The sequence below is a fragment of the Lepidochelys kempii genome, chromosome 1 (genome assembly GCF_965140265.1).
Source record: "Lepidochelys kempii isolate rLepKem1 chromosome 1, rLepKem1.hap2, whole genome shotgun sequence".
NCBI lineage: Eukaryota > Metazoa > Chordata > Testudines > Cheloniidae > Lepidochelys > Lepidochelys kempii.
Window position 1 is genome coordinate 78,753,278 of NC_133256.1, and position 16,033 is coordinate 78,769,310.

Consider the following 16,033-nt stretch of genomic DNA (forward strand, 5'->3'; position numbering starts at 1 on the left):
AGGGTAGAGCCTTCCTGGGGTTAAGATAAAAGCAAAGGTTGTGTCCTGACATTTAGTTTCTCAGCATGAGCCAACTTACAGAATTGTTCTAGTGCAGTGCCTTTTTTCTTTTTTTAATTCTATCAGACAACTAACATATATCTGAAGAGGTCTACCATTTTATTTACAGCCTGTACAGTGATTACAGAGCAAGGATCTGCTTTACAACTGGGCTGCCTCAGGCTCCTGACTCTGCCAGCCTACCCACTATAGTTCTTATCTCTCCCTTACTTTATAGGCAAAATGCTCCATTATTTCTGCTTTGCCTTAAGCCAGTCTAGTCCCATTAACTCACAGCAACAACAGAACGCTGAAGCTACTGATAACGCTTCGCTATACAGAGGGCTGTACAGTGGAAAATTTCCTTCTTCCCAGCTGATGCGGTCCTTGGGTTACATTTGAAATGCTAGAGGTACACACTTTGATCACTCTTTACGAGGATCTTTAAATGAAACCTAAAACGTATGGTAACATTTTTTAAAATGTCAGCTAAGTACTTGTCTACGAACGAAATGTCATTATTGTGTAACAGTCTTCACTAATAACTATCAATCATAACAATAAGATTGTTTACAAATGATTTGTATTTGGTACTATACAAGTTACTGGTCTTGTTCATGTTTCATGAAGAAAATGAGAATTCTATTTCATCATGTGAAACAGCAAATCAGACTCTGAACCTTTTCCTAAGGAAGTAGTATGTGACTTTAAGAAATTTAAGATGATTGTCAAATACCATTAAGATTTGTATTCAGACTCCACATTTAAAACAAATATGCCTGCTTTGTATACTTCATTTTATGAGCTCAGGTGGGGCTTGAAGACTTTGCTGATCAATGTGAGGCTTTCCCAGATGATGAAAAGAGGGAAGTAGGGGCTAAACCATCAATTTCTAGATTCCATTCATTTTTTTTTTGAAAGCTTCTAGTTTCAGTAGTTGTGAAGAAAACATTCTAAATATAAAGTGAGACAGTGCTGTCATCTTGAAGACTCAGATAGACTTCATGCCTCCTAAATTATTCCCAAGTGAAAGCTGTGTGAAACTAACATCTCTGCTATTCAGTAGCCAGCACTGAAATGAACAAGAATCCTAGTCTATTTCAGTCAGCTGTTGCTTTGGAAAGGTATGAGGGGCAGCAAGCACTGCAGCTCTTCAGAAAGAGAAGAGAAGAGCAGCAGATTTTTTCCTTCCCAAGCCCATCAGTCAGAAGGTTCTGGGACTCTTCCCCGCTCCCATTTCCAGCAGCGCGAGAGCAAAATACTGAGATCCTCCGCAGTGGCCAGGGACAGAAACCCTGTAAAAATCTCAGTATTCACCGTCATCCCCACAGCTGAGAGTTTCTCAGCTAGGCTTCTTGCTATAGTACTATCCCTGAATCCAGGTAGAACCCTCCCTCCACCCCCATATTTTTCAGATCTGCCTAAGACTAGTGGGTGTTTCAAATGACACCCAGTGAAATTTTTCAAGATCTATCTTTAAATCTTCAGCAATCGTAAATAACCTTTCTAGATCTCTGCTGCAGTATAGAACTGGCCTTTATGGAACAGGTGCTTATGGTAACATCTGTTAAAAAATAAAAGGAAGGAGAAACAAAGACATTGTACAAGTGGTACTTCGGAAATGGGATTCCCTGAGTGGGGGGGGGGGGGAAACTTTACTGCCAGAACTGGGTGAAACTGGCAAAAAAGAAAAACAAAAAAAACCTTCAATTAAATTTCAGGGTGCACAATCACATGTTGTTTGTGTGGAATTTCTGGACCATTGGTGCAGGTGAAAAATCTAAAAAGGCTACGTATTCAAATATACACTCTTTTGAACATTTTACTGTGAGTGACAGCTGTTTGCTCCAACATGGGGGTGTGTGCCTGCCTGAGGCTGCATGGTCTAACTCAGGGGTGGCCAACCTGAGCCTGAAAAGGAGCCAGATTTTACCAATGTACATTGCCAAAGAGCCACAGTAATATGTCAGCAGCCCCACCGATCAGCGCCTCCCCCTTCCTCCTGATCATCTGTTTCATGGTGTGCAGGAGGCTGGGGGTGGGGGGGTGGGGAGCAAAGGCATGGCAGGCTCAGGGGAGGGTGCGGAAAGAGGTGGAGAGGGGGCAGGGCCTGTGGCAGAGCCAGGGGTTGAGCAGTGAGCACCCCCTGGCAGATTGGAAAGTTGGCACCTGTAGCTCTAGCCCCGGAGTTGGTGCCTATACAACAGGGGTTGTCAAACTGGAGGGTCGGGACCCCCCGGGGCTCACAAGGTTATTACATGCGGGGTTGCGACCTGTCAACCTCCACCCCAAACCCCACTTTGCCTCCAGCATTTATAATGGTGTTAAATATATAAAAAAGTGTTTTTAATTTATAAGGTGGGGGGGGTCGCACTCAGAGACTTGCTATGTGAAAGGGGTCACCAGTACAAAAGTTTGAGAGCCACTGCTATACAAGAAGCCATATATTAACTTCTGAAGAGCCGCATGTGGCTCCGGAGCCACAGGTTGGCCACCCTGGTATAACTAGTAGACTGAGCAATAGGCTGGGAGGCACTGGCTTTTGTGTTCTGTTCCCAGATCTGCCATTGTTTGGTCTCAACTACGATACTAAGCACTGCTCTCTTGAAAGTCCATAAATTACTATTTTACCTTTACAGTTCATAGACCGTTGGTTTGAGGTTTTTGGTTTTTTTTGGTTTGTTTCTTTGTTTTGTTTTTTACAACACTCCTCTGACTCCCCTCCTCCACTCCAGAATAACTTGACCTGTTATTCGCACTAACAGCTCAAACATTTACAGTGAAAGCAAAGTAGTCTTGAAAAAGGAGCATAAAAAACTGTTTAGGGTAACATACACCATAAACACCACACAGCTCAACTACTGCAGATAACCATGCTTGTATATTCTACCATCTTTTGAGAAACTGCAAGGATATTATCAGTTGTAGAACTTGTAATTCTAGGAGACAGCTTTTTCAACTGTGCTTTTTCAAGTCAGCAACTCACACCTCATTCTGTTTGCTCAGAGCTACGGGTTAACTGCTTAAGACCTGTATAGACTTGGCAAATAACATGCTAGCCCAATCTCTCCCACTGGCAGCAGAACTGGGGAGGGAGACAGCTTTCTGCCTGATCTCCCTCAGGGCAGACTGAAGCCATTAATGTGCTTGGAGTTCCACAAATCATAAGTTTCAGAGTAACAGCCGTGTTAGTCTGTATTTGCAAAAAAAAAAGGAGTACTTGTGGCATCTTAGAGACTAACCAATTTATTTGAGCATAAGCTTCCGTGAGCTACAGCTCACTTCATTGGATGGTTTTCCACAGCATACATCCGATGAAGTGAGCTGTAGCTCACAAAAGCTTATGCTCAAATAAATTGGTTAGTCTCTAAGGTGCCACAAGTACTCCTTTTCTTTTTACAAATCATAAGGCTAGCCCTGTGTCTACACCAGTTGAGTTTTATTTTTATTTAGTATTGGCATTGAAGACAAAGAATAAAACTATTACCAGTTGGAGGTTAATTAAGTGAGAACTTTAAAAAAAAAAATCTTACTTCTAGGATATATCTTAAGATGATACATAGTCAAAAGTGGGCAGGTGTTTTATAACAAAATTTGTTTCTGTTAATAACTTCCAATCAAAGTATCCATTCTAATTCCCTAGCATAAGAGTGCTTTGCATATAACAAATTTTTTTATTTAATTTTGTGCAAATTATTATGTTTTCTTCTGTGGAGGGCAGGGGAGAATCTATAGTGAATGATCAATAAAAAGTAGCATCCAAAACAGAATGAAAGAAATAAGAGCCAGGCATACAAGGAGTAATATTGAATGGATATTTTACAACCCCCTTCTGTCCCTGTTATTTCCCTTCTGTCCCCGTAATAATAGGACCAGCATGGATCTATATAGGTGATGCACTTAATGATTCTGATTTAGCATTTCAGAGTAACAGCCGTGTTAGTCTGTATTCGCAAAAAGAAAAGGAGTACTTGTGGCACCTTAGAGACTAACCAATTTATTAGAGCATAAGCATCTGATGAAGTGAGCTGTAGCTCACGAAAGCTTATGCTCTAATAAATTGGTTAGTCTCTAAGGTGCCACAAGTACTCCTTTTCTGATTTAGCATTCACTCAAGTCAAAGGGAATCTTTCTGTTGACTTTGATGTGTGCTGCATCAAGCCCTGTATATGAATTAGTACCATGTATACACCTACACTACTCCACATTAACTACTTCTTTAATCTTGAGCACTTAATTTGCTGAAACCCAAGTTAGTATTCTAGAACCTTGGCAGTCAGTTGTTTTACACTCCTTTTTCCTGCCACCCCCTTGCTCCCTTCACTTCAAAAAAAATCTGTTCAGTAGATCTAGATGTGCTGATTAAATGGCTTCAACAGACTCCAGTCATATTCTCTCCACCCCCATATATCTGTGCAAACCTCTGGGAGAGCTGCTCATGTTGCTCAAATAAAATACTATCACTGAAAGATTGCTTTCCTGCCATTACCATATTAACATAATTATGGGCCCTACTTGTCAAAGTTGTTGTTCCCCACATGATTAGCATAGCCAGGAGAAAGGAGCCCTCTGTGCATTAGATGCAACAACCAAAGCCTCCTACAGAGCCTGCAAAAATACATACTTTTAGCTAGCTCTTTCAGATGGCACCAGCTCAACAATGTCCCCTCCCAGATAAAACTTTTTATAACACTCCTGAATGTGCCTGGCACAGCCAGGTGTCCTTACCATGCCTTGAAAGTGAAATATGGTCCTGTTATGGTTTATGGTGGTCTGTAAAGAGCAGATAGGTCACATAGTGCTGGCTATTCTGCTGGTTTCCAAGGGCTATGCCACATTAAGGACAATTTAAAATACATTAAATATTTTTACTTCTCTTCAGAAGCAATTGCTGTGGTTACCACAGTGATGTTATGTGATCATGAATGAGACCAGGTGGTCCACGAGAAAGAAAAAGTGGAGATGGTCCACTCTGCATGTCCACATTATGGAAAGGTTGAGAGGCCATGAACTAGCTCCTGGGTATGCACTACATTATGGAACAAAAATAGATACAAAGTGTTCTGCCAACCACCCACAGCATTATGAAGCTTGCTGCTCACCTCTGTATTAATACCCCCCAGGGTGAGCTTGGTGTAAGAACCGGAACTATGATCCATACACACCCAAATGCAGAGTTAACTAGAAGCTTTTGTGAATATTCCTTCCACTTTGGGCAATAAAGCCTTTGAAAAGACCCTCTACCCACAGCCCTCTAGAAAGCCTCCCTTTTCCCAGTCCCCTCTACTGATCCCAGGGATCCTGCCCATAATACCACTGCCTAGATCTCAAAGCGCTCCACAAAGAAGTCATCTCCATACCGTCCTTTTCTCTATTACCCTCTTTGACAGTCCAAGTGCCCATATACTAGTGGCCCCTGAAGGATCTCCATGTCTATAGTCTCTGAAGAGCAGCCTCTTTATTCCCCACCCCCACTGGGAGGGTTTGGGGGGAGGGCGAAATCTATATATCACCTACGTTCCCACCACCCTATTATCCCCCGAGAAGCCGCCTACTCGGGGCAGCCCCAGCACTTGCCTGGTTGGGGTCAGAGGCCCGGAAGACGTGGCAGGCCACCTGTGACTCGGGGTTGTCGGGCTGCGCCTTGATCAGGTAGGCGAAGTAGGTGAGGTCGTGGCTGTTGTGGATGAAGCGGGAGATGTGCTGCGCCTTGTGCTCGAAGATGAAGACGGCCGGGTTGGCGCTGCCCGGGCTGCCGCTGGAGGTGGCGGGGACGCAGCGGAGGTTCGGGAAGCCCAGGAGCAGCAGCACCTCCCGGGCGGGCACCGAGCTACCCAGGGGTCCGCCAGGGTCCTGCCTTTGGCTGCGCCTGCGGATCTCGGCCATCAGCCAGGGCAGCATGGGCAGCGTGGTCCGTCTGTCCAGGCAGGACCAACCCACATACCACAGCTTGAACCGCTTCTCCCCCATCGCCCTCCCCACCGGCTGCGGCTCCGGCTCCAGGGGGTGAGGGAGCGTCTCGTCCTGACCCTGCTTCTCCATGCTACGTTCCCAGACAGCAGCCGGGGGGTGCAAAGTGCTGCGGAGCAGCCTCCCGCCGCTGACCGGGGCAAGGGGAGAGCGGCCCCCAGGGGCAGTCAGAGGGGCCTAAGCAGGCACAGCAGATCCGGGGAGCGGGGCCCCCCTACCCGTGCATCGTGCTCGGCTTCCCCCCGCTACACTGGCAGGGCAGGACTCGGCGGGAGCGGCTCCTGCCCCTCAGCCTTCCTACGCCTGAGCTCGCGGCTGTCACACCCCCTCCGCCCCCACTGGGCTGCAAGGGCCCCAGCGAGCCCCGCCGGCAGCCCCCGCGCCGCAGGCAGCGGCGCAAGCAAGCAAGCGCTGTTTCTCGCCGCTGTCTCGCCGCCGCCGCCGCCCGGCTGGTGCAGAGCCTCCGCCTCCTTCCCCAGCCATGCGGGGTCAGCACTAGTGCGAGCGCAGGCGAAGGGAGGGGGCTGATTCTCCCTCTTCCTCGTGGCTCTGGGGGCGGAGGGAAGGGGCTACGCTCCAGCCGGCGCACTCCACTCCCTGCCCCCGCCAAGGAGGAGGGAACTCGCCCGCCCCATAATCAAAACAAAACCAAACGTGGCCTGTCCACTCCCCCGCCCCCGCCGCTCTTCCTCCCGCCCCGCCAGGTGTAAGAACAGGCTCCGCTCCGGCTCCGAGCGCGCCCTTCCTGCTTCTGCGTCTGCACATGCTCGCGCTCCAAGGGCAGCCCAACGAGCACGTGTGAAGGGCCTGCACATGCCCGCCAGGGAGGAGAGGCTGCTGCCTCTTACCAGTGCTGGACTGTTCCCTCAGCTCTTGTGAGGCTGGGTTTCCCTGAAACCCACAGGAGCAGGGAGGGCTCAGTATGGGGGAAAGGAGCTGAGCTGAGCTGTGAGGGAACGGAGCAGATCCGAGAAGGAGCAGGGAATAGAAGAGAAGGATTATAGAAATATGTATAGGCTTTAAAATCCGGATCTCTATTTCCAATACTGGGGTCGAAAACATCCAGAGCGATAGAACAAGTATAATTAGATTCAATGCGGCAAGCTGAGCTGTGCGGGCGGATCTCTGAGCCCTCATGGATCAGGGCCGTGCTCGCTATCTCCTTGTGCCTGACCAGTTCCTCCCTCGCCCCCCATTAATGTAACTGTTTTGTTTGCAGTATTGTGAGGAATTTGCATACCCCACACGGTAAAGAAAAATATTTTGTTGAGTGATTTTCAGGTCAGATTTTCATTTAATTTTATTTTGTTTTTTGCTTAAATATTTTCATTTTTGCGAGTGTTGGATTTTTAGGCTTATTTTTCTTGTTATGATGCCTCTTTTGATGTCAAATTTGCCACCTACCACAAATGGTTTTGTTTTGTTTTTTTTTGCTTGAAGACACATATGGACAATTCCTTTTCAATCCCATACAACCCATGTTCATGACATTGAAATATTTTTCTTGACTATTTCCTTTTGTACACGTTTGTGGTATCAAATAGCAATAGCTTCAAGCCCTAGTTAGTTCATAGTAATATAGTGTAATGGTTACCATCTTGACCAACACAGTTGCTTGAACCAGGAACTTCTGGAGCTGAAAGCTTAAGTATCTACAACTTGAACTAAAGAAGCAGTCTTTCATGCTGGGGAATTCAACAGCTTAACATCCTGACTCAAGGACTTGTAACACACACTGAGCAGTGGATTATTATTTATTATTTGCATTACTGTAGTGGCTAGGAGCTTTGTGCTAGACACTGTACAAACAGAACAAAAAACAGCCCCTGCCGCAAAGAGTTTACAGTCTATAAGACAACAAATTAATACAGATAGAGGGGAGTATAAGGGAATCGTGAGACAATATTGAACAGCACTACAGCATCCTAACTGTTTTCAGAACACAGAAAGGAGGGGTTTGAAGGAGAAAAATTAGTTGGTTTTGCAGATGTTTATGGGGAACTCCTCCAAAGTGTGTGTGCAGTATGGGAGGAAGCATGAAGGTGCTTGTTTGAAAATGTAACAAGGGGGTGATGGAGGATGGGTATCATGGGCCAATCAGACAAGAGTTAACATCTCAATAGGAAAGGAGTACTTGTGGCACCTTAGCGACTAACAAATTTATTTGAGCATAAGCTTTTGTGAGCTACAGCTCACTTCATCGGATGCACTTCATCTCAATAGGGCTATAGTGGTATTTTTGTAGAAAGTATCAGATGTGGCACAAAACTGTTTCACTAACATTATTTTTTACAATACATAGTTACAAACAATCCCCCATGTTACTAGAAGACACAAAGATTAGAGAAAAATATACTCTTCCTTTTTTGAGTTTCTTTACTTTATGTAGTCAATATTGTTTTGTTGATGGACAGTTTCATTTTCTGTCTCCTACACCGGAATTCCACACGCTACCATACTACTCTGGGCAAGCTCAGTGGGGTCCTGGTATATGACTAGGGCAGCACTTAGGCAGTAATACAAATAATAAATAATAATGTTAATCAGGAAGGGAGAAGGCAGGGCTAATAACATATGAATCTCATTGTTAAAATATAATTCTGAAAGTGGCTGAGATTGGAAAAGGTGCCTCCTGCAAGCAGCAGCAGCAAATCATACCTCCATATTGCTCAACAAGAGCAAGCAGTCTTTTCAATTGGGAAAGTAGAAACTGCAAATAATTATTGTTTGCTGGTTTTCTCAACAAAATAGCATTTTGTATTTTAGATACAATTATAGATAGGGTGTGTCTTTCATCTCCTAAGGACATACTCCAGTTTTATTGAATGTTTCTCTAAGGCAGATGGTGAAGAAATGGGGAAAACTAGAAATATATGAAACTTGAGATTGAAATTCTGGGGTTTATTCTAATATATGTGTGTGGCTTTGTATAGCATCTGTAAAATAGCCAGAGATTTATCTTTTTATTAGTGTTGCTGCCCACTTACGTAAAGCTAGTTGATTTAATGTTTCATTTGGCTGACTTGCTTAATGTGATGTTAGATTTGGTTATTTTGATCCACACAATTTATTTTTAGTGCTAAATTCTTTATAAACCTACACATTTACATAAACATTAGTACTTTTGAGATAATTAAGTTCTCAACCTTTAATCCAGCTACCAGAGTTTCAGTTTTCAAAACCAGTCCTCTCTCTTCTCAACTTAATTCTTTTACACATCTTTCAGCATCGAGCCAGGCCCTTTCCTGGGATTCACCAATGAATGTTTAGATGGTGCAGCCAGCGATGCAATGGCGAGTGACAGGTGCCGGTTAATATCAGGAGAAGCTCCAACGGCTTCAGGCTGAGCAGTGCTTAGGGGTGGAATAGTGGAACCAACGGGGGAAGGAAATGTTCCCAGAAAAGCAGATGAGCCTTGTCATAGATATAAAGGGAAGGGTAACAACCCTTATGTATGCAGTAACATAAAATCCCTCCTGGCCAAAGATACAGAATCGCCTTACCTGTAAAGGGTTAATCAGTGCAATTAACCTAGTTGGCCCCTGACCAGAAGGACCAATGGGAAAAGAAAATACTTTCAAATCAGGGGGAGGTTTTGTTTGTGCTCTCTTTGTGTGTTCCTTCTCGAAGAGAGAGAGGGTCCAGACAGGAAAAACATCTCCTAAAAACATACCTAAAATGAGCATCTAAAATTTAAAAAATTGTAAGTAAGGCAAGGAAATGTGTTAGATTATCTTTTCTTTTAGCTTGTGAATTTTCCCTATGCTAAGAGGTAATTTCATTCCTGTTTTGTAACTGGGAAGCAGAGTCAGAGGGGAATCCTGTGTTTTAAGTCTTTTTATTTACCCTGTAAAGTTACCTTCCATCCTGATTTTGCAGGTGCCATTCTTTTACTTTTAAAAAAAAAAAATCTTATTTAAGAACCCGATTAATGTTCAGTGTACTAAAAACCCAGGGATTTGGTCTGCGCTCACATTGTAACTAGTTGGTTAATATATTATTCTCAAGCCTCCCCTGGAAATGGGGTGAAGAGGCTTGGGGGGATATTTTGTGGGGATAGGACTCCAAGTGGCCCTCCCTAAATGTTTGTTTAATTCACTTGGTGGTGGCAGCAATACCGTCCAAGGACAAGGAAAGGAATTTATGTCTTGGGGAAGTTTTAACCTAAGCTGGTGGTGCTCAACAGTTGCTCGTTCTGGTGGAGAAGGACCCAGGTGTTTAGCAGTGGCTCAAATCTCCAAGCAGCCCTATTTAGGGGTGGCCTGCTTGCCCCAATCTGGGGAAGGCACTAAGAACGGTGGGTTTAAAAAGCTCCCTTCCAATTTCTTTCCAGGCTCTAAACTAATCAGTGCTTGCTGAAATGTTCATACTATGTTAACCAGACTTGAACTGGAAGATTCTAACTGATAGAGAACTACATCAATTGGGCATTGATATTGCAGCCCTCAATGAGATGAGGCTTTCAGAAATTGGATCTGAGAAATTATCAGTTCTACTCATCTGGGAAACCTGACAATGAATTAATGATACGTGATGTTGGATATGCTGTCAAGAAGTCTGTCCTCAGTGTATGTACCCCTCCAGTACCTATCAATGAGAGGATCATGCAGCTGGATACAAACACAAACTCTGTGTGACTGACTCTTCTGTCCATTTATGGCCCAACACTTGATTATTCCAAACAGCAAAAAGATGAGTTTTATTTTCAGCTGGAATAAATAATTAAGAATTTTTTTTCCGGGGACAGACTCACTTGTGTGGATAAGGATTGGGAGCACAGGGGACACATCATTGGTCAATACAGCACAGGTAGCCTCAACAGAAAGGGCCAGCTGTTCTTGAGCTTTGTGCCTTTTGTGAGCAGATAGTCCCAAGCACCTATTTTGCTGGCAGGTGGCAGCAGCCGCAGAAAGGTGATATGGAGGCACCCTCACTCAGCACATGGGCATCAGCTTGATCTCATCCTGATCTGTCGCAGAAACATTTGCAATGTATTGCACGTTCAATCAATGCCTAGTGCTGATTGTGACACTTGAGCATGCTCTTTTGAGGGCCAAGCTCCAATTGCATCATAAAAAGATCTGTTATGCAAAGCGAAAAGGTAAACCTTACCTCAACATCACTAACATGAAGGATTCTGATACTTGTGCAAAGTTTCAATGTGTGCATGAGCTCGTTTTTTAAAATGATCAACCTGATTCCCCTGATTTTGACACCTCATGGGAAAAATTTAATAAGATGATACTGGTTACTGCCAAGGATGTCTTTGGAACAACAGAGAAAAAACATCTTGATTGGTTTGCAGCATCTGAACATCTGCTGCTCCCACTTATGGGGGGGAAAAAATCCTCACCTAACTTTACTTTAACAACCACCTAAGACCAGAACTCTCAAGTTTAAAGAGGGTAAGGCTGAGGTTCAGAAAGCCACCAAAGAAAGTGCCCAGAAGTAAAAAGAAAAGGAGTACTTGTGGCACCTTTTTGCGAATACAGACTAACACGGCTGTTACTCTGAAACCTGCCCAGAAGTATTGGCAAGACCTGTGCAGAAAGATTCTGATCTGTTTGAAAGAGGGGACCTTTGTGGTACCTATAGTGCAATTAAAGAAGCACTCGGTCCATCTTGTAAAAAGACCGCAAACCTAAAAGCAAAAGATGATACCATATTAACTGACAGGCAAAAACAACTTGACTGATGGATTGAGCATTACAAAGAACTCTACTCAAAGGATGTCATTATCTGTGACGCTGCCTTAGGTGCTACGTTGGCTCTGAGCTGTGCTGCTGTAATGCATCTGGTAAAGATGTGGTATGCTGACAGGAGAGCGTCTCCCGCCAACATAGCGCTGGTGTGAACAGTGCAAAACTTGTTGCTCATGGGTGGAGGTTCACACCCCTGAGCAATGTAAGTTATATTGACTTAGGCTGGAGTGTAGACTTGCCATTAACTGCCATTCCCCAGTGCAGGCCTGGCACCTCAATGACGCGGTCACCAAAGCAGTCATCACCAGCTTCCAACAATGCAAGAGCTGGCCCAAACACCAACTCCTGAAGGTGTAGAGAAGGCTACAGTCAGATCCCCTGCTGCCTTTAGGAGCTCCAGAGGTAGGAAGCTTGCAAGTCACATCTATGCCCATTTCTGAACCTCTTGGGAAGAAAGCCATATACCCCAGGATCTGAAATATGTAAAGATAATTACTCTTGTGATGCTGGGCCAAAAAGGTTTAAGCAACTTGCAGACTAATTGACCCTGATTCAACCTTTAGTGACATATTAGATGTTTTGTGTGTTTACATGTATATTGTTAGAGGTTAACAACATAACCAAACAGTTCCTCTCTGTAGCTGTATTCTGTTAATTCAGAGATCAAAAGGAGATGTTAACATTTAAATGTTTGATACCACGGTCTTAATTTCTCTTTGAAGTGTGTAGCAAATCACCTGCGTATTCTTGGAGATAGGCAATTGTCTTATGTTAATCCATGTAGCTAACTACCAGTGATGCTTAGGAAATAGGCTTTTGAAGTAACCTACTGTTCACCCAAAGACTGGTGCTGTCAAGAGGCTGCAAAAATCTCTATAAACTCTTGTGACCTGATTCTTTCATCTCAGATCTGCTTAAGCTTTATCTGGGGGAAATTTGAGTCGTAAGACTAAGATCTCCAGTCCCATCTGGAGTTTTTATTTCAGATGACAAAATTCAGTATCTGCCATTGTTTGCAGTGTTGGTGTAGTCATATTGATCCCATGATGTGAGATACAAGGCACGTGAGGTAATATCTTTTATTGGAGCAACTTCATTTAGACACTATTAGGATGGCTCTCTTTTTTCTGTTTAATGAAGCAAATAAGTTCTGATGATAAAGAAGAAGATTCAGACAATCCCTCATTAACTCAATATGCTAGGTCTTCACATGACACTACTTCAGCCATCTCCATGCATCAGTATTGGATTTCCACTTCCTTAAAACCACTCTCGCAGAACTTGATCTTGCAAGGTGCTGAGAAACTGCAGTTTTCACTAACTTAAATGAGACCAAGCCTTAGACTGGGGTTCCCAAACTTGATTCACCGCTTGTTCAGGGTAAACCCCGACAGGCCGCGAGATGCTTTGTTTACCTGAGTGTCCGCAAGTACAGGTGCTTGCAGCTCCCAGTTGCCTGTCAAAGTCAGATTCAGGATTCACATAATTTGTCAGACCACTCTGTTTATTAGTAAAGCGCTTTGCTAGTGCACCCAGGTATGTGAGCCCCTCGCTGAGGCTCAAGCTAACTTATTTATACAGATAAGCCAAAGCCAATTTAACATGAGACAAAAAAAAGCAGAAACTGAGAAATATACATACATATCTTATTTGCATACTAACGTTTACCAATCTCCTAGCTCAGTAGGAGCTCTAAGTTAATTAGTTTGAGGACCTATTGTCTCACACTCCTTAATGTTTCTCTTCCTGACAACTATATTTCAACCAACCCTTCAAGTAGCATTTCTTTAATGAATTATAATTTCAGTAAAAAGAAAAGGAGTACTTGTGGCACCTTAGAGACTAACCAATTTATTTGAGCATGTGCTGTAGCTCACGAAAGCTCATGCTCAAATAAATTGGTTAGTCTCTAAGGTGCCACAAGTACTCCTTTTCTTTTTGCGAATACAGACTAACACGGCTGTTATACTGAAATTATAGATTTCAGAGTAATTCATTCTACTTTCACATGCCGCAGTTCACTGTTCCCAGGCAATGGGAGTTGCAGGAAGCAGCGGCCCGACACGTGCCACTTCCTGAAGCTCCCATTGGCCAAGAACAGTGAACTGCAGCATATGAAAGTAGAATGAATTATACTGTGGACACTCAGGTAAGCAAAGCATCTCGCAACCTGCCAGGGGCTTAACCTGAACAAGCGGTGAACTAATTTTGGGAACACCTGCCTTATACCAAGCCCTTAACCAGCAATGGTTATGTTTTTAGCTGCATTAAGTGTGGAAAAAAGTATTAAAGAACAACTAGACAAAGATGTTTGTTTATACTCCTATATTTTATGTATAACCATAATCACATCAGACCAGAATACCTTAATTCTGTGATATGTCCATTAATAATAATTGGGATATCTCCTTATCTATCACCCATCTAGAAAATAGCATCCTCTCTCAACCCACATGTATTCCAGAGTCCAATCACTTATTTGCATTATTTTGAACTACATCAATTTCATTTTTAGTCTTGGGTCACCCTCAAGTAACATATAAGATCTAGACATTGTTTTTCACTGAACTTTTTATTAAATTCATCATCTTATCTTGTTTTAAAAGACTGATAGGCTAAGTCTCCAAAGCCCCAGGGATCCTGGTTAGGATTTCTATGTTCAGTGTATACACAATCAATTTAAAACAACACTAATGAAAATACACATTCAAATATTAAATCTGTTTGCTTCAAGGAGACATTTGATTTAAGCAGCAGCAATGTTTTCTGCCGTTATTTAGTCAAAGATGGCCCCATGAGCCGCATTAACAGCACAGGCTTTGAGGCCACCAAAGATGAATATTAGCTTTTGTTTACAAAAGAAAGTTTCTAGTAAATACAGCTGTGAAAATGTAAACCAATGCAAGTTAATTATAAGAGCTTAATGGAACAAGTAGCTGGACTATTTCTGCAGTAGGAGGGTGTGGAGGACCAAAACATCTCCCACTCCACAGACACTCACCATATATAATGTGAGTCAGTTATGTTTAGAGTAGATTCCAAAGAGCCTTCCCATTAACTGTCCCCAGAATGTTTAGCCTGGCCTTGTGCATGCAATTGTGATCCTGGTGGATCTGTTATGGCTGTGGAGTGGGAATATGGTGAAATGCTGTTTTGCAGTGCCTCCCTCCCCCCAAAATATGTTAAGGCTAGCTCTGCTTATTAAAATTTTCAGCCCTCTCTGAGTCTGGGAGTAAACAGGCTGCTAGATGGCCGCCACACACAGGTATACTATTTTTATTGCTGCAAGGAGAACTCTGCTTCTACATTCCTCACCATTGCTGTTTGGAGCACATGAGGGATATATCACTTAATCCCTGTGCCTTTCTTCAGCCACTTGAATATTATATGAGGAGAAAAAATAAAAGAGGAAGGGCCAAAATACCAACTGCTACAGTGAATGGAAATTCTGCAGCTCCTGGAGTCCACTTCTCTCTGCCAGGGCCTGGCTGCCCAGCCTCACCTTGAAATTTAGGAGGGATCTGGAGCCTTGCTCCCCATTCTGCCCCACAGGCAGAGGCTATTAGCATCTTAAACTTTTTTTAAGTTACAGTATATCACACTTTTACTGCAATGCACAGTATTTATTTTATCATTAAGGCATTGGATTTTTATTAATATTTTGTAGATGCAGCTGGAAATGTGTGTGAATTTTAAATAAATTTAAGTAAGCAAGAGAGAAGATATAAAACTAAACCCACATTTACAAAGGTTTCTTCAGAAGTGATCCATATATGACATACTACAGGTACAAAATCCTGGAAGAATGCAGGACCCACAGGAGTACAAGATAGGTAGATCTCATGTAGTTTTGGGTTTACTTGTATTGGTATACTTGAGATAAAACTATAAAATAGGATAAAACCAAGCAAAGGGAAATTTAGGTTGAGCATTGGGAAAAATTCTAAAAAGTAATGTTAGACTGAGAAATAGTCTCCCGGAAGAAACAAGGAGCACTAGGACAGACATTTATAAATAGTGTGATCCCTTCTTTCAACACCAGTGTCCCACTGTTAACATCAACTTTGCCAAATAGTAGCAGAATTGTGGAGTCTTACAGGACAATTTCCCAGTGGAGGAGAAATCAATGGCAGAGTCTGGGTATATTCCAAATGTAACTTGCTTTATTTGCATCTGCACACTAGTTTTGTAACAGGTAATTACAAACAGCATGCAGGCAATCAATCCCTTCTTCTCAGCCCAACCCCACTCAGCTTCCCAAGAAGCTAGTCTATCTCAGGAAATGCCTCCACCCATAAAAAATACAGCAGAGTGAACTCTCC

The 16,033-nt window shown here is 43.3% G+C and overlaps 2 protein-coding genes across 9 annotated transcripts in view; both read right to left on the bottom strand.

Annotated features, from left to right (window-relative positions):
- The window catches only part of TBC1D4 (TBC1 domain family member 4), a 159,225-nt gene extending 152,442 nt beyond the window's left edge, over positions 1 to 6,783 (bottom strand). For 3 of the 7 annotated variants that reach the window (XM_073346876.1, XM_073346848.1, XM_073346840.1), the window contains exon 1: positions 5,617 to 6,779. In XM_073346876.1, coding sequence (XP_073202977.1) covers positions 5,617 to 6,081 — 465 coding nt within the window. In that variant the 5' untranslated portion in view covers positions 6,082 to 6,779. Of the gene's footprint in view, positions 1 to 5,616 lie in introns of all 7 variants that reach the window. The other 4 variants (XM_073346866.1, XM_073346857.1, XM_073346901.1 and 1 more) reach the window with 4 other exon arrangements.
- An 810-nt stretch (positions 6,784 to 7,593) lies between these two features.
- COMMD6 (COMM domain containing 6) overlaps positions 7,594 to 16,033 on the bottom strand; it is a 28,780-nt gene continuing 20,340 nt past the window's right edge. Inside the window, exon 8 of one of the 2 annotated variants that reach the window (XR_012159290.1) lies at positions 7,594 to 12,184. The gene's annotated coding sequence lies outside the window, so the exon portion shown is untranslated. Of the gene's footprint in view, positions 12,185 to 13,795; positions 15,597 to 16,033 lie in introns of those variants that run through there. The other variant, XR_012159291.1, reaches the window with a different exon arrangement.